The sequence below is a fragment of the Sturnus vulgaris genome, chromosome 5 (genome assembly GCF_052056855.1).
Source record: "Sturnus vulgaris isolate bStuVul1 chromosome 5, bStuVul1.hap1, whole genome shotgun sequence".
NCBI lineage: Eukaryota > Metazoa > Chordata > Aves > Passeriformes > Sturnidae > Sturnus > Sturnus vulgaris.
The window spans coordinates 46,782,415-46,799,978 of record NC_142247.1 but is presented as its reverse complement, the minus strand read 5'-3'; the positions used below and the strand labels follow the sequence as shown (position 1 = coordinate 46,799,978).

The 17,564-nt window shown below is 41.7% G+C and overlaps 1 protein-coding gene and 1 long non-coding RNA gene across 5 annotated transcripts in view; one reads left to right on the top strand and one right to left on the bottom strand.

Moving 5' to 3' along the window:
- Positions 1 to 17,564, top strand: part of TBC1D30 (TBC1 domain family member 30) — a 55,838-nt gene that overhangs the window by 15,334 nt on the left and 22,940 nt on the right. For 3 of the 4 annotated variants that reach the window (XM_088165646.1, XM_088165649.1, XM_088165648.1), the window contains 2 exons: positions 14,980 to 15,041; positions 15,439 to 15,504. In XM_088165646.1, coding sequence (XP_088021772.1) covers positions 14,980 to 15,041; positions 15,439 to 15,504 — 128 coding nt within the window. Of the gene's footprint in view, positions 1 to 9,507; positions 9,801 to 14,979; positions 15,042 to 15,438; positions 15,505 to 17,564 lie in introns of those variants that run through there. The other variant, XM_088165647.1, reaches the window with a different exon arrangement.
- Positions 126 to 1,516, bottom strand: LOC148223695 (uncharacterized). Its single transcript, XR_015804189.1, has 2 exons — positions 1,277 to 1,516; positions 126 to 871 (listed from the first exon to the last, which is right to left on the bottom strand). It is a non-coding gene; the product is annotated as an uncharacterized LOC148223695 (long non-coding RNA).

The window sequence follows — 17,564 nt, the reverse complement described above, 5'->3', positions numbered from 1 at the left end:
GTTTAATTTTGATTCCCGGCCAATGCACCAAATAATGTCTTTGTTTTGATTTGCTGGTTTAAATAAACTCATTTTTCTGTTGTGAGACAGAACCAGGAGCAAAAAAAGCAAGGAGGGCCTAAAACTTAAGAGAGTACAAAAAAAGAAATTTATTAACTACACAAACAAAGAGGGGGAAAAAAACCCAATTCAGAATAAGATTTTTTTTCAGACCACTCCTTCCTTCCCTCTCCCAACCTTCATAACAACAAAACAAATATACAACATCTACTTTGGTCAGTTCCCAACTTAGTCTTTTTCAGTTCACTTCCGGAGAGAGAAGCCTCTTGTTGAAGCTGTAGGGATTTTTTCCACAAGAAGGAAGAAAACAGTCCTCTCGTGGTTTCATTTTTCACAATTTGCATCTGCCCAGGAACCTGCAATCGTGGCACTCCTCCCAACTCCACAGCCTTCCCAAAGCTGTAGATGTGGGCCAGGTCTGTCTCATGGGGTATTACTTTTAAGAATGAAATGTTCCACAGCAAAGGTTCTCTTCATCTCTTTTCTCTCTGTTCATGCTTCATCCTCAGAAAACCGAGATCCCCTTCTTTCCTCGGAGCAAAAGATTCTCAACACAGGTGCTTTTTGGTCAAATCATCCGTCAAATGGAACATCTCCAACCCCCCATGTCTTTCTCCATGGTTTATAGGAATATTCAGTGCATCAGTTCATCCCTACAATCTTACAAAAGGATTTTCAGCCATCTTGACAGCATCTCCTCATTCTCCTTCCATCTAAAAAACTTAGCTCGTGCTTCGCTGACTTCAGAAATCTTCTTACTCCCTTTCATATTCAAAGGAACGCCGGAGGTTTTGCAAATCTTATCTGAGCACTAAAGAGTTAAAGTTTAACACAACTACAGGAGTTGGGCCAGGCTCAGGCCACGCTGGGTGGGGGGGGGGGGGGGGGGGGGGTGGCTGAGGTGTCAATCAGCCTTTCTGGAGCTGGTCTGCAGCCCCACACTGCTCATGGTCACCCCTGCTTCCCAAACGGGGCCCAGCTGCCTCCCCCAGGTCGCGTGGGGGCTGTGCAGGCCTGGCCGTTCCGACAGCAGCGGGAACCGGGCCCCCCACCCCAGAGCCGCAGGCCCGTGGAGGAGGAAGCCATGAAGGTCTTAATAACGAGCTTCTCCTCCTCCCGGCCATCGGGTCTCCTCGTTTGCAAATGGGGCCCCCACGGCCTCCTGAGCCTCCCCCCCCGCTCCCGCATGGCAGGGGGAAACTCGGGTTGGTGTTACCTGCACTGCCGCCGGAAAGATAAAGAGACTCAGTTCCAGATTACCGCCTTCAAAATGTGTGTTCACGGAGTGAGCTAACTTTATCCCATTGGTGGTTGAAGTTGTCCCAACCCCCACAGAGGAAGCTCCCTTCAAGAGAACTTCTCTCTGAGTTTCTTCTTCCCAAGTCAACCCATCACACACATGAAGGTAAGAAGTAAAATAAATTGATTCTCCCCCTCCTTTTATTTTCTTCGTGACTGTTCCTCAAGTGGCAATTATAACTTCAGAGTTTATTTATGCATTTGAACCAAATTAAAAAAATATATAATAAGAAACCTAGATGCTGTTGTTGAATTACAGACACAGCCAATTTTACAACATGGAGATATCTATTCACTTATCTATATTTTTTCTCTGATTAAGAGCTTGTTAGAAGCATGTGGAACGTAGCATTTGGAAGCTTCTGCAAGCCCCTTTTTTGTTGGGTGTACTTTCCTCCTTTTGAAGACTACATACAGATGAACAAAGAATTTAACATAAAGTGGACTTCAGCATTGGATTAATCACCTATTTTAGTGTTTGTACATATGTTTTCATGAATGCTAGTGTACTTTCCTTATGGTCATTGTGGATCTAGTCTGTCTTCTTCTTGCTGCTTTCATAACCAAAACTCTTCACAATCTACTTTTTTCTCTGTTGTCCCATCCTTGTAAGTTCTTACTTAGTATTCAAGCTTGGCTCATGCCTCCAAATTCCATCCCGCAAGTGTTTTAAAACAAGTACATTTTCAACTTCCCTCCATGCTGGCATTTTCTTATAGATGTTTCACTATGTTGAACATGTTGATGATTAAAACCTGATCTCTTAGCACTGTCATTGACCTTATGCATTCATGGTGTGTCCCCTGGAGCTCATCTTTACCATGAAGGCCATAGAAACAATAGCAGCTTTTATATTAAGAATACTGTCTACTATGCTTTTCAGTATCATCTGGCTGTCAGCCTGTACTTGGCTGTCTGCTAATGTGTTTTCTCTTTTTTTTTTTTTTTTTTTTAAAGCAGGCAGTCTGAGGTTTTGCTGTACTTGTGCAGTAACTGTAGCAATAGTGATGGAGCCTAGAATTAGGATTTACAGGCACTGCAGCGAATACAGATTGCTTTAGTAGTATATCAGGTGTACTCAGTTGTGTAAGTTTGTTGTCCTCTATTATTGGCATAATAAGGTGAACTAACTGCTGTCTTGTAATCAAACAATATTAGTCTAAACTCCATTTTGTTTCCCACGTAGATAGTTCTGAGTTAAATCTCTGCCTTGTTCTTTCAGTGTAGGTATTGAACCATATATTAAAACTTTCCACATCACATCTGTTTTGTAATGTGAGTAAGGTTTTGGGCTTTTTTTCTGAAATATTTGAGATGCCTGTGATCTGTACTGCATGATGCTTAAAAAACATGAGTCAGTTTCTACTTTTTGGGAATTCTTTCAATTGTCTCCTTTTAAACTCTGGAAACAGTCCATTCCCAGTGATGGGCCTGGAGTGAAATAAGCCATCCTTTGTACCTAGCCCACTGGCACTAGTTGCTGTCACTTGTCTGCTCAGGGTTGCTGAATTATCAGCAAACTTAAATTCTTCTATCCTCAAAACTAGTTTGACCTAGGAACTCCAGATACTACAGAATACAAGCTTATTAATGGTGTGGTGGTGAGAGATGGTGACATAGGAGAGTTAATAATTTGTAAAGTAAAGCATTTGAATATTAATATATTCAGTGTTAGCTTGGTGTGATTATGTTGTAGAGAGGTTTAAGACAAGCTTCTGGCTTACTGCTGAGGGTTTTTTTTAAGAACTCAGGAAAAACAGCAGCTTTTTTGCTCTACTGCATTGAGTACAGAGCTGGGAGACGGATTTATTTAGGTCTGCTGTTGCTGCGTGTAGCCCTGGTACTATACTAATGTTAATTCTTTCTGCACGTCCCTCAGTCCTTTGAACAGTTACATTTCTACAAATGGAAAGAGGCTATGAGTTGGTTCAGGGGGATTACAGGCACATGTGTATGTCTGTTTTAGCAACCTGAAATGCTTTTGAAGGCTTTCATATGCTCACCTACATGATTCAATTGCATAAGCATCTTGTGCTACTCTATCAACAACCAAGGGATTGAGGGACTGCAGTCAACCTGACCTGCACTGATTCACTGCCCAGGAATGTGGTGCTTCCCTAGATGGGAAACTGGTCATTGCAGCTCCATACCATTGCGCTGTAAACTACTTTCACAATTGATTTGCAGATATATTATATTTTCAAGTGCTTTCACTAATGCTGGAAAACTTTGGCATACTTCTCAGGGTGTATCTGCCAAAAATTTCAAGAAGCAATGATTATGAACATTATTCAACTTGAAAGTACTCTTACTAGATTTAACTGTCCATCACTCCCAAAGAATAAATTACAAGCTGCACTTGTGGGTAGGGGATGCTCGCTGTATTGAAGAGGACCTTCTTTTTTCCTCTCATAAATCCTGTCCTAGTGTATCCAAGTGGGTAGTACAGAAGGCAGGAATGGATGTGTGTGGGAAGGTAAAAAAGGGAGAATTAGGTAAAAAACCCAGAACCCCACAACTAAAGATCATAACAAAGAATCTTTAGTCTGAAATTCTCATTACTGAATCCTGATTGTGATATCTGAATGACCGTGTAGTGCATATGCAACTGAGCATCTTACATGAGTAACAGACTTGTAGATTAATTTCCTGTTGAAAGATATATACCATACTAAGCAGTACTATTTTAATGATTGTCTCTAGTTTAGTCCGCAATAGATATGGCTAAACAACATGCAAGCAATATTCTTTTTCAGATATCTTACCTATAAACAAGAGAATTCCCCAGCTCCTCTGTCATAAGCTCACCAAGAACAAGCGTACTGTTTTAAGGCTTCCTTAAAAAGAAGGCTATATTAAAGTGTAATTACCATGCTCACAGTTTTGGAAGGGGGAAATAATAAATAAGGTTATGTGCCTGAAGTCTAAAGGAAGAGGAAACATTTGTCTAGCTGAATGCTTCCTTAGACTAAATCATATAAATTTTGTTCTCTGTTCCTGGAAATCATAGATGTTATTTCCTGTCCATTGTGTAGTTTATATTTATGCTGAATACCTTTGTAGACAAGGATTGGTTCTGCAGCTTTTGTCTGTGATATCTAATAGAGGACACAGTGAAGTTTTGACCTCTTTTGTGACATTTGTGCACAAAGTGATATAAATGATGACTAATGCAATGCAAAGGTTTAAAATATTACAGCTATGTTGATGAGACTGTGGTGTGTGAACACACTGCATTTTCCAGAGCCCTGCTTTCAACAAGTGCATAGAATTAACCTTCTCTAGGCACAAATACAGTAGCAACCATTTGGTTTTGTATTTTTTCTGGAACCATCCTTTGTGCAGTAAAGACAATCCTGGATTACTTGTCTGGGAACAGAAACCAGCTTGATGGAAGAACTGAATCTGTTAGTCCATAATCATGTTTCTCCTTCTGCATAACACAAATCTCTCCATAGGCTCCCTTGTTAGGTGCTCCTGCAACAGTGGCGCAAACAGATATGCAAAACAGTGCTACAGGCTCTGTGCTTGGTGGTCCACACAGTAGTTGCAGGTAGCTGGTGTATCACCGCATGCAACTCCCTGCACTGTCTGAGGTAGCACATCAGTACCAGGGGCTATGGACAGAGCAGTGTGGGTGGTGCAGGAGGAGATGCTCCCCTTGCAGGCCTAGATGGGAGGAATGCTGGGCTGTGCCACCTCACAGGCTTTTGTGTTCAAGGGAACTTTTGTGTTCGTGCTGTAGCATTGCTGTAGCACCTGTGCCCCTGTGGTGTCAAGGACCCAACAAGCCAGAGATCTCTTTTCATGCTGTCAGAGGTGGCTCCATCTTGTGCGTTGGAGGACTGTGAAACTCCAGGTGGATTATGCTTGTTTTTAGGCTTTTAGGATCGAGCAGAAGGAAGCAGGGCTGTTCTTTGAGAGGGGATGTTTAATAATAGAATATACATAGAACTGGGTAGGATAGGAATTTTGTGCTCCAGTGGTGGAGATGGTTTAATGGTCTAAATGTATTTAAAATAGTTTTGCCTTCTGGGAGAATCTCAAACTGGCTTACATTTTCTTGTCTCTAATGTGGACATATTTCATCCCATTTGTTTTTTCTGGTATACTGTCATTTGAAAGTGAAATTTTTTTTTCTTTTGAGCCTCATAGTGAACTACAGTACACGTCAAAACATATGTTGGTATATTTGCTAACTTCTGCAGAGCTATTTGACAACCTGTGGTAATAGGGTTACATCTTGTGGATACATTTTTTTGGGCTCTTTAAAGTACTATATGGAGCTCTGGGGCTTAGCAGACAGTGACCCTATGATTTGGTCAATATAACAGGTCTTCCCTTGTGGTTGCAATACATTTTTCCCCCTCATCCTATTGATATATATTTCTTTCAGATATTTGCTGCTGTAGTGCTGCTGTTTAAGCGTAATTTCAAAAATCCTCTTGGACAAATCATATTACAGTATTGTCATACAATATATTAAGTTTTTTTCATGGGTACATGTAATTTTAAGTATTTTTGCTGACATTCATGTTGATAATTGTGGCAAATAAGCTTTCTTCCCAAACTTTTACTATTTTACTGGGATGTTGTGATGCAAATCAGAATCAAGGGAGGTCACTATAATTTTCTGTGAAATAAAGAGGAAGATGTGGAGGTCATGAAATGCAGTGACCCAGCGGAAGATATCTTACCATTTTTAGTCTTTTAATTACATTCAGTCTTCTTAGCACATGTCAGAAGACAAGTGATGAATTGTGCCTTCTAGTAATCTTGGGCTTGGGCAGTTAGAGTTCCATGCAAACAAATAGATTCTTTAGAAGTGAGATTGTTCTGTGGTCCCATTTCTGCTGCTGTTCCTGTTGCTGCCCCACCTGTTGGTACTCTCTGTGCCTTTCTGTCCCTTTCTGTGTTTCACCTCATTGTTCCAGTGCAGGCAGAAGTGGACTAAAGAATGGAGAGGTTGAAGGTAAATATGATCAAAATCTGGCATTGGTCTTGGGATTGACCATCCTAAGGTTCATTGTAACAAAGGAACAAGAATACACATAGTATTCTTAAGAAGTTCTCTGGCCTTAAAATGGCATGTGTAGTAGATGGTGTGTCCTGGGGTGACTTTGTCATGTTGAATTGTATTCCCATTTGTCTGTTTAGCCCAGAAATAAGTTCTGTACCTTTAAGGTTGGATTTGAGAGTGAAGGGGAGGGAAGGAGAAGGGTGGCATGTCTGAGGCAGTTGTTTTCAAAACATAGAGATAGGAGTTTCATTGTCTGGTCTCCTGGACTGTTATCACCATGGTGGACAGCGGAGAGAGCTCTCCTTTGCTTTTAGTTAGTTTTTGACTGACTGAAACAGAGAAGTTCCCTGGAAAGTTTTTTTTGTTTCCTTTTCTTTTCTCTGGAATTATTTGAACCTGCTCTGGACTGGGGACCCAGAGGGAAGCACCAGGAGCTTGCACCTATGGCCCACTGGGGCCTGGCCTGGGCAGTGGCATTTTCCAGCGCTGGAGGGATTGATAACAGACCAAGCCAAGCTACCACCCACATGAGAGAGACTTTCTGAATTTGTCATCTCTTCAGAGCAGTGAGAGGTTTTGTCGTTTGGTATTGTTCATTTTTTGTGCTGGGCAATGCTTTGCCTGTTGAATAAATGGGTTTTTTCCACTTCTCTCTGAGGAAATTTCTTCCTGAACCAGTTGGGGGAGGGGAGCTTGGGTTTGCTTCCTGAGGGGGGCCCTTTGGAAGTTTTCTCCCGAATTTGCCCTAAACCTGGACATGGCGGTAAGATTGTAAAGGAGGTACCAAATAAGGATGTAAGATTTTCACTAAGTGACTCTGTTGTGTGGGAGGGAATACATGAACTAGAGACGGAGGAAAAATAGCAAAGTCTCATGTTGATTATTACAAAATACTGAAGCTGAAATATCTTGCCTAGCCAAAAGTTTTGATTTTTTTTTTCCCCTCAAAATCCTTTATGAATGTCATCTGTCTTGTCAGTAAATGCAGATGAGGGCTTGTGGACATGACCAGACTTCTGTGCACTGGTGAATCAAACTAGATTCATGAGGGTTGACACATCTTGCCACAGGCAGATTAGAAGCTTTGCCTGATCAGTGATTAAAACCCAGTGCCATCCACTTTTCTAGAAGCTAGGTTCTAGCTCTTAAGATATGTATATGTATGCTTAATGGGAGGCTTGTCCCTGCATCTAAAATCCATTTGTACTAATGATCCAGTGAGTTATCAAACCTAGTAGTATGGCTTGGCTTCTTAATTTTGTCTCCTGAAGTTCGATTTTGCATTTTTTCCTTCAGAATAACATTGTATTAATTGGCTGGCATGCAGGAAAGCTCCTTAATGGTATGCTTGGAAGTATCTGTGTGCCCAGTCACAGTATGATTGTCCTGATTGTTTCAAGTTTTCTAATAGAGACAAGATGACAAGTAGGAGAAATAGCAATAATGGGGAGACTGAATTCTCGTTTTGAGAGCTGGTTATCTTCATCAGTTAAATATTGATGTCTTTCTTAGACCTGATTTCTAATTGTTTAAAAATTGTAGGTAACACAGTTTAGTGCGATGACTGATTCTTACTGTCTGGATAATGAGTGGTTTCTCAAAGTTTCGTTATGGCTTCCGAGACTTTGGGCAATGGCATGTAGTATTGTATTAGTCAGTCTTGAAATGATCCAAGAATGATGTGGTGCTATTTGCAAAAGGTGCTCAGGGAAGAGGAGAATAATATTACAGAGATAATACAGCTATTTCTGTATTTAAATGTTGCTGTTATAGTCCCTTTGATACAATCTGTACGCCTAGGGAGACTAATTGATTTCAAATTTGATGCTTTAACCTCTAAATCATCATCTCCAGCTGGCACTGAAATAAAGTGATTTGCATCATCTACATCAGCAGAGAAGTGTCACCTTTGTTAAAAAAAGAACCACCGACACACAGACTTAATTATCTATTCAGAGTGCAAGTTAACAGCTGAAATTTAGTGACTTTTCTCCAAAACCCAAGCAGATATTTAAAGAGGCATGATCAAAATCACACTTCTCTGAAAGCTTAACAGTGACTTCTAAAGATAGTTATAACTGATTTGAAAAAAATATTTGATTCTGTGTTTTATATTGTGTATCTTTTATATATTTAGCTTTACTGTTTTCCTGTTGCCAGTTTTCTCTCTTCATATTGTGACTGAGAAACACATCTTTTTAGTAAAGTAGCAAAATGTTTCAAAGCTACAGTTGTTGGCAGGTAGACTGAGACTTCGGTAGTTTGGCCTTTGAGCCTGACTGATGTGGTGTGATAAATCTGTTCTCCTTCCATAGAAATGCTGAGTGGTTTAGGTTATAGAAGCTATCATTATTTCAAATGCTTGTCCTTCTTGTCAATCTAACCACTAGTTTGAGGATGTCTGAAACTCTTTTAAGATGCTCTTAGGCCAAATAGTGCTGGAAAACGCATCCAATAAAGTGCTTTTGAATAGCTTCTTTTAACTATTTAGTACATGGTGTATTTCTTGTAAGTGCTGTTGCAATGTAGGTTCATAGAAAAGGCTGTTATTTTAGCTGAGGATGTCCAGAGTCTCTTTGCTGGAGAGTGAGAAACAGAAACTGTGCTGTTGCTGGGGCTGTCGCTGAGCAGGACCCCAGCCTGCCCTGGCACTGACATGCTGTTAAACTCTTTGCTCTTCTTTCCCCTGCTCCGTGGCTGATAGTGCATGTCGGACTCCTTCCGAGGATAGCTCTTTGAAAGGGGAAGCAAGGGTTGTCTATTTATGTCCAGCTATAGGCCCGAGTACCATGTGAGAAGACTCTTTGGCGGATATTTAGTTCGTTTTATTCTCGAGAGAAATGTCGGTATTGCCGCCTGTTAACAGGAGTCAAGCGAGCCGTGTCCGCATTGCCCGCGTCGGGTGGTCCCGTGCAGCCCGGGGGAGGTTTGTGCAGCTGTCCTGAAGCCCTATGGCACAGCTGAGCCCCACCACTGCCGCCGGGGCTCCCTTTATTTCTAACCAGAGCTGCTGCTCCCCTCGCCCGCTGCATTCCAGGTGGTGCTGGAGGAGGAGGAGGCGGAGAGGCTGCTGGTTTATTCAGACAGTGATGCTAGGATTGTGGGCGGGAACAGATTTTTTTTTTTTTTTTTTCCCTTTTTTGTCTTTCTCCTCTCCTTGTCCTCCCTGTTCTCTCCGGCACTCGGACTTCGCTGTCTGCAGTGCGGGTTCCCGCACGCTATGCCCCCCACCCTGCCTCTCTAGGGCGAGCCCCGGGCACCATGCGGCAGGACAGGCTCACGGGCTCGCTGCGGCGCGGGGGGCGATGCCTGAAGCGGCAGACCTCGGGCGGTGGCGTGGGCACCATCCTCAGCAATGTGCTCAAGAAGCGCAGCTGCATCTCCCGGACCGCGCCGCGCCTGCTGTGCACCTTGGAGCCAGGTACCCACGCCGAGCGGGCGAGGTGGCGGCTGCCGCCCCGTAAGCGGCTTAGCGGGACGGAGGGAGTGGCCGGGGCCTCCGGGTCGGCTCCGAGAGGAGGAGATGGTCGGCGGGCGATGAGGGCCGCGGGTAGGGGCGGCAGGGCGGGGGGAAGCGCTCGGGGGCGGCCCCAGCTCGAGGCCCCCACTGGCGGGGCCCGGCCCGTGTGGGGCGCCGAGGTCGCGGCCTGGGGCTAGCGGCGTGTCCGGAGCGCGGGGCTCCTGCCCGGGCCGCGCCGGCCTGGAGCGGGGAGCGGCGGGGGCACCGCGGCGGGTGCGAGGCGGCCTCGGCGGGGAGCGGGGACGGGCCCCGGCCGGGAGGCCGGGAGAGGTCGGGGCCATGTGGAGAGGCACCTCACTGCCCCTCTTCCGGGAGACTCCTTCTGCTCGTGTCCCGCCTGGTCCGCAGATCCCGGCTCCGCTCTCCATCTCCCGGTCCTTTCCTTGCTCCTCCTGCCCGGCGTCGCCGCCTCGCAGCGCTTTTTTGTCGTCTGTCTCTACTGCCTTTCTCCCTCCGTCTCCTCTTTTTCCCCGGGCTCAGCGACTCAGCTTTCTGCCAGTCTCTCCCCGAAGTCTCCTCGCAGCCACCCCAGGCCTTTCTTAATAAAACTGCTAACTCTTGACCTGTCGGAGACCCCTCCTCTCCCCCAGCCTTTGTCTGCGGTAGGGTGTTGTCTAAATTTGCAACCATGCCTATTCCAAGGGGAAGACATCAGCTCTGCGGCTATGTTTTCTAGATCCTGCTTCAGTATCAAAACCTTTTAAGAACTAGGTGGTCAGAAAACAACGTGTGTTTACTCCAGGGAGGTGGGCCCTCAACAGAAGCACAGAAGGGTGATCGTGACTGAATGCTAGATTTTAGTTGGCTGCCATCAAAATTTTGGATTTTTAAAAAATGAAATATCAAGAAATTTAAATTCAATTTACTGTGTTAGAACTGTCACTTGAAGTAAAAACGTTGATCTGTTGCCTAATTTTAGGTATTTACAAAGCATGCAAGCTGGAGATCCACTGAAAAATAGAGCAATACATGAAAATAAATAAGGATCAGTTTCCCATTGTACTAGCTATGTATGCATCAAGTACACAATGCGCACTGCCTCTGTGTTTGAGATGAGTTTCAGAAGCTGTTAATAAGGTGTCGGGTACATTTTGGTACAGATCTACGGGGTTGCTGTTTTCAAGGAGATTTCCTGACTTGTAATTCTGCAAGACCCCTGCTCCAACAGTAGTCTGCTGTTATCCCAGGTAATGATGTTATCTGGATAATGGCATTCTTGTATTTGCACTCACACAAAGAGCAGGGGATGTGATTGGAGGTGTAACTATGAATGCCGTAGTCCTAAAAATCCCACTGGTTTGGGGTTTCTATATTGTTCATGTGTAGATAAAGACAATAACCCGATTCAGGATACATGTTTTCATGGAGCAGTGGGCATGGGATACCTAAATGAGCCATTAAAAAATATGCTGGACAAAATATTCTCCAGATATACTTAGTGTCTGTATTAGCTATCTGTACTGAGAAATTTTTCTGGCCTGGAGATTTTAGATGTGCTTTGATAAGTGCCAGTGAGCTCTGGCTCCTGATAGAAGCAGTTTCATACAGAGTTAGTCTGAATGTTATTCTTAGAGATAAATTGCAATACTAAGAATCTTCTTGTAACAGCAAGCAGCATAAGGTGATAATTTACCTTGACATTTCTTTTTCCTCAGGTATGGACTTTCACACAAAGCTGCTTTAGGCCTTTTTCCTTGTTTATTTTTGATAAAATATTTATTTGCAATCTGTGGGAGAGGTTTGAACAGCTGTAAAGTACAGCCGAGAACCTCTAGTGCTAATTTGCAAGTTTAAAGCTACAGACATGCATCAAAATGCATAATCTTCCTACACTTTCTTCTGGTTTGGTATTTCTGAAAAAAATCACAGATTTTGTCCTATCCTTTTGTTTAATGTTGCTGAGGGTGGACTGGGGATTTGATTCCGTCACCCAAGTACTTGATTGACAGTATTTTTCTCCCCTCTTGTGGCTCTTTGTGTGGTTCTGTGCTACATTTTGGTTATGCAGTGGAAGTCTGCTAGAGTTTGGGAATCCTAGGGATATGATCTTCCCTCTTACAGCCTTTTCTTGTCAGGAGTTACTGTGTATTTTACACAGGAAAGCTTACAGGACTGTGGTTTGGGGGGTATATTTTCCTCTTTAAATTTTTTTATTTTTTATATGACTTTTCTGCAGTGGTTTCTGGTGACAAGGAAGGGAATTGAACAGAGCTTATTTTGGCATTCCTCTACCTTTCAGAAATTTGGTGTCAATCATGTACCTTTGTATGTCCTTGTATTCCTAGAGTTAATAATTCCAGTGTGTTCCCAGCATATTCTTGCTGATATGAATTAATGTGCTTCTCAGATATGAAGAATCAGTTGAAAGTGTATGAACTGGAGGTGATATTTAATCATATAGTATCAAATGACACTATAGCCTGTTTGATTTGATGTGAAAAGGCTGAGTTCTACTGACAACACTTACAGTAGAAACTATTACTCTGTGTGTTGTGCATCTATGCCAGACTGTCCCTGCAGAGAAGCTGGGAAGAAAAGTTCTCTTAAGGCCTGAAGGAGTCTTTTTTGTGAAAAGCATGTGTTTATGTAATGGAGAGGAATGTGACCCAAAGATGGAGGATTGTCAAAAATGGGAAAATCGGTGAAAATGGATGCAGACATGTGGTAGGGTTTTATGGGTGCGGAGTACTGAGGCAGAAAGAAACTATTGGGGAGTCTAAGTTAGTTTATGGAGAGAAGACAACTGAATAAAAAAGGGGGAATGTTGGAGAAAGGAAGGATTAGGAAACGAAGAGAGGCTGAATTAGGGATAGGCATTAGTTTCCTTGAAGCTCTAAAACTCAGGGACAAATTCCTTGAGCAGAGTGCAGAAACTGCATGTAGTAAGATGATTCTTGTGCCAGAAATAAGTAATGGGCAATGAGATGTTGCTCCCAATTTTCTAATTAACTTCTCTGTATGGTTGCAGATATTTTTTTTTTTAACATGCTTACTTTCTGTATTTTTTATTAAGCAATGTTAGAATTTTTAGATTTTAGGAAATAAAGATTATTTAAAATGGATGGGAATGAGGAACAATTAGTATATGCTCTGGGCTTTATTCCCTATGGTTCTTCACCTCCCCTCCCACAAAACTGTCACATAATTTGTTTTGGAAAATACTTCTAATGGGAAACAATTTAAGGGACACAGATTCCGTGGCTTTTAAAAGAAGTTGTCATGCATGGCCTGACCAAGCAGTTCCTCACCATACTGAAGAGAGTATGCTGTGTAGTCTGGTGTTACCATGTGATCTAATTTTCATTTACAGTAATTTTCATACCTGTCTTAATTGTTTGCTGTGATTTAATTAACTTTTGTAGATGGATGATCTCATTTCAATCTCATTTAATCAAGGGTCTCATTTGAAGGGTCTCATTTCAGTCTCAGGAGGGACACATACGTTTACTGTAGTGTGAGCTCCCTGGTCATGATGTTCATGTAACTATAGATAGATTTTGCCTTGCTCTGAGATTTTCTCTTGCTGTACGTGCTCTTTTGAACACCTGGAAGTATCTGCTTGTGTCTTTCTTAGGAAGCTTCTAAGACAGAGAGAGAAGGTGTTACTGGGTCTTTTAAGTCTTATCAAACTCTGAAGTAATTAATATTTGGCTGCTGGATTGGAAATGAATACATGGTTATTTTGGAAGGCTGTTGGTTCTTTGCTACAAGGTAGTGTTAGGGAATGTCTCAGCATCTGTTACTTTAACAAAAGGAGTTCTTGCTCATGATGTATTTTTATATGATTAGGGTTTTACAGTACTTACCTTTTTTTGCTTGAGAATGAAGTTCACATTTTCCAATTTCAGCACATGTGATACAATTTAATCTTAGTAGGTTACTGGCATTGTTACATTGCTTTGAATTATTATGAAAAGGTTTATCTACTAGAAGTCCCTGCTGAGTGCCATTGTGCTATGGGAAAGAATATTAATAAACAGTTACTTCCAGGAATAGCTATTAATCCTTCAACATTTTTTCAAGACATATCTATTATGGTTTGAAGTCTTTATTTTTCTAGATCTGACAAGCACGTCTTTTAGATCTGAAGCAGGGAAACAAAAGCACTAATCCCCAGGTCTCAGTGATGCAATTCTAAAATGCTAAAATTCTAAATAGTGCTGGAGTTTGTGTGATTTTTTTTGTTGTTGTTTCTATTCATTCACCCCCAACAACGAAAAAAAAAAAAAAAACATGACATTGTGGAGGGAAAATAAAAGAGGGCTTCATTCTTTGTGCCAGCAGATGGGAGGGAGGGGATGTGATCTGATGCTGTGTTCAGCACCTGAGTTCTGGACAGCGGTATTTGAAGGACCAAGGAATTGTACACTCAAACTGTGGGATGGAAAGCAAATTAAACATTTTATTGTTGATCAAGTACTGGCATACTCCAGTGCCACGTTGGGATCCACTTGAGATTCCAGTATCTTATGTAATGTTGTATGAACAATTAGTAGGCCTGCTTCATAGCGAGTAAAATAGTTTGCTCATATGGCCAAAATAAAATCTAAGCTTAAATAACAGTACTGACCAAATGTGCATTATGGTTTGAGGAATTATTAAAAAGAATATTTTCTGAACAGTAAAATAACTTCAGCACACCAAACTTATAAACTACTTTTGACTGACTTAATGTCAAGAAGCTGGCATTGATGAACATAAACTGTCTCTGCACATGTATTTTTCTGTGGATGCACATGTCAGTTTGCTGTGTACTGGTATAGTTTGTAGAATAGTGAATTATATGAATATTAGTGAAATAAATTGTGCCAAACCACATCATTAAACAGCATGTTACTACATTTTAAAAACATTTTGTCCATGTACTTCTTAACATGTTCCATGAATCTACTGTGAAGAAAGAATTCACCAAAACAGGTTGAAATGTAGTTGTTAAAACAGGAAGATAAAATTTTGTGTTCTTGTTTCAAGATGGGATTTTTGTTTTTGTGGGATTTTTGTGTTGGAATTTTTTTACTTATTTTTGTCTTTTGAGCTAAATGAAATAATGACCTTTTTTTTTTTCCATTTTTCTTTTTAGGGGTTGATACAAAATTGAAATTCACTCTTGAGCCATCTTTAGGTCAGAATGGTTTTCAGCAGGTAATTTGATTTATTTTTCTCTTGAATTTGTGAAGGAGTGGGTTCTTTGCAGTCAAGGTGCTTGCCCTAGTTCAGAAGTGCATTTGTCATCATAATATTAAAGCATATTATTTTCAATTGCATCAAGAGCTGTTTCATTAGTAATCAGAAGATGGAATAGGCTTTCATTGTTTACTCAGATATTTCCTAAATCCTTGTGTCCTAGAATATTATACTTTTGTCCCATCGTGAAATAATTCATCTGTATCTTTCCTGTGAGTGGATTAAGCAGTTAAACTCTGAAATGTGTGCAGTAAAATGAAATGAATGTGCATATCTGCAATGTAGTAAATGTCGCTATACTGTAGCATTAAACTAATGATGGATATTTTACATTTTTGGATGCTTTTACTTTTAGTGGCATGATGCTCTCAAAGCAGTGGCCAGACTGCCGACAGGCATCCCAAAGGAATGGCGGAGAAAGGTAGGTAGACCTCTGTGCCTTGTGGGCCATATTGCCTGTGGGTTTCTCAGGAGAGGTGAATTACATCAGTATTATCTGTTGGTGGGTTTTATAAGAAATATTTGGACCTTTTAAGTTGTACTGGGGATTTTTCCTTAAAAAATGAATTTGCATTACTCAGTGACAACCCCACAGGGCAGCTGGAAAGGCTGAGGAGACAGGTAAAGATGGTGTCTTCAATTGTTGGGATCTTTCTGCTTGAGGCTTAGGTAACTTATTCTGGTGCAGATGTTATTGCTTCATTCTGTCAGTCTCAAGAAATTGAGCTGGTGAAATTGCCCCCACAGCTGAAGATAACTGAAAGGAGAACATATCTGCAGTGTAGACTGTCACACTTAAGTTGATAGGTGCTGTCAAGAATGCTTATAAAAACAGTTGTTAGGGAAAAGGCAGATTACCAAAATTATGGAAGTTCTGAGTCAGGAGTGATGTGGAATGGCAGAGTTCACCATTAACGGGAAATTGCACTGAGTTAGTGTTGTAGGAAAGGGTCCATTGGGATTTTGTTATACTTACTTTATTGCATTCTTCAACATTTGAAGTCCCCTAGTATAAAAAGAGGCATATCTATTAATCTTTTCTTTAAAACTGAGTCACACTATCGCAGCCTTAAAAGCACAGATTTAATAAAAAATAATATTTTTTAAGATTTATAAAATATATGTAGTTCCACATATTTCTGATGCATCAGCTTAATTTCCTTTTTCCTGTTTTTGCTATATTTCCAAACTGAACTGTACCTCTTTACAAATCAGGGGAGAAGGAAGAGATGGCTTAGTGACATTGTTTTCCTCACACCACGATGAATTTATTTTTAATCTACAACTTCAGTGAATCATTATATCCATCTAACAGTCTTTTTTCTTTCCTGGAATATTCTTTTCCCACACTCCAGAAAGTGTCTGACACTTTTCTGTGGTACATGAGTGGCAGAGATCACAGAAGGGCTGAGTTGTTATGGGACCTCTGGAGGTCATCTGGTCTAATCCCTCTGCCCAAGCAGGGCCACCTACAGCTGGTTGCCAAAGACTGTGTCCTGGTGACTTTCGAATATCTCTAAGGACAGAGATTCCATAACCTCTCTGAGAAATCTGTGTCAGTACACAGTCGCCCCCACAGTGAAAATGTATTCCTTGGTGCTGGAGAGCATCCTTTGTTTCAATTTGTACCTATTATCTCCAGTCCAGTCACTGGGTATGGATGGGAAGAGCCTGGCTTCATCCTCCCTGCACCCTCCTTTCAGGTGTTTGTGCACACTGGTAGGTTTCCTCTATAGCTGCCTTTTCTCCCTTCTGAATGGTCCCAACTCTCTCAGCCTTCCTGCATAGGAGAGATGTTGTGCAACTGTGTATCTCCAGCATATACTGGTGCTTGGCATTGTTTCTCTCCAGAGGCAGGATTTTGCACTTCTCCTTGTTGAACTTCATGAGGTTCTTGTCAGACCATTTTTCCATCCTGTCCAGGTGTCCTTGGGCTTATAGTCCACTCCTCCCAGTTCTTTGCAAACAGCAGACTTGTGTATGCTCTGCCACATCATCCAACTCAGATCTGTCGTTCCTTCTCACTCTGTCTGTTTGCTCACGTGTGACCACATGATGCTAACCAAAGAAGTAGTAGTAAGAAAAGAGATGTTGTCTTTTTACTGCCATTCCCCAGGTTCACAATGATTTGAAGATAGATAGAAAAATAGAGGAAGTATTTTGTGGTGGCAGCATGCTGATTGCCTCCTTTGCTGTCAACAAAAGGAGCAGGTTAACATTGCATTGTTGTTGTGGCATGTGAGATTTTCCTTTCTGGGGCTGGCAGAGATAAAGAATCCAGTCAAACAACATCAGTAGGATGTCAGCAGTGCTGAGGCTGTTGGGAGGCAGAACAGTGGCATTCCTCCACATAGGTGACTTCACAAAAGTGTGGGAAGGGACATTTAAATTCAGAAAACATGAGATTCTGGGAGCTATCTATAAATTCTTTCATCATGCAGCTATGTGTTTAAATCTGTGGGAAGTGTCTAAATTGCTTTT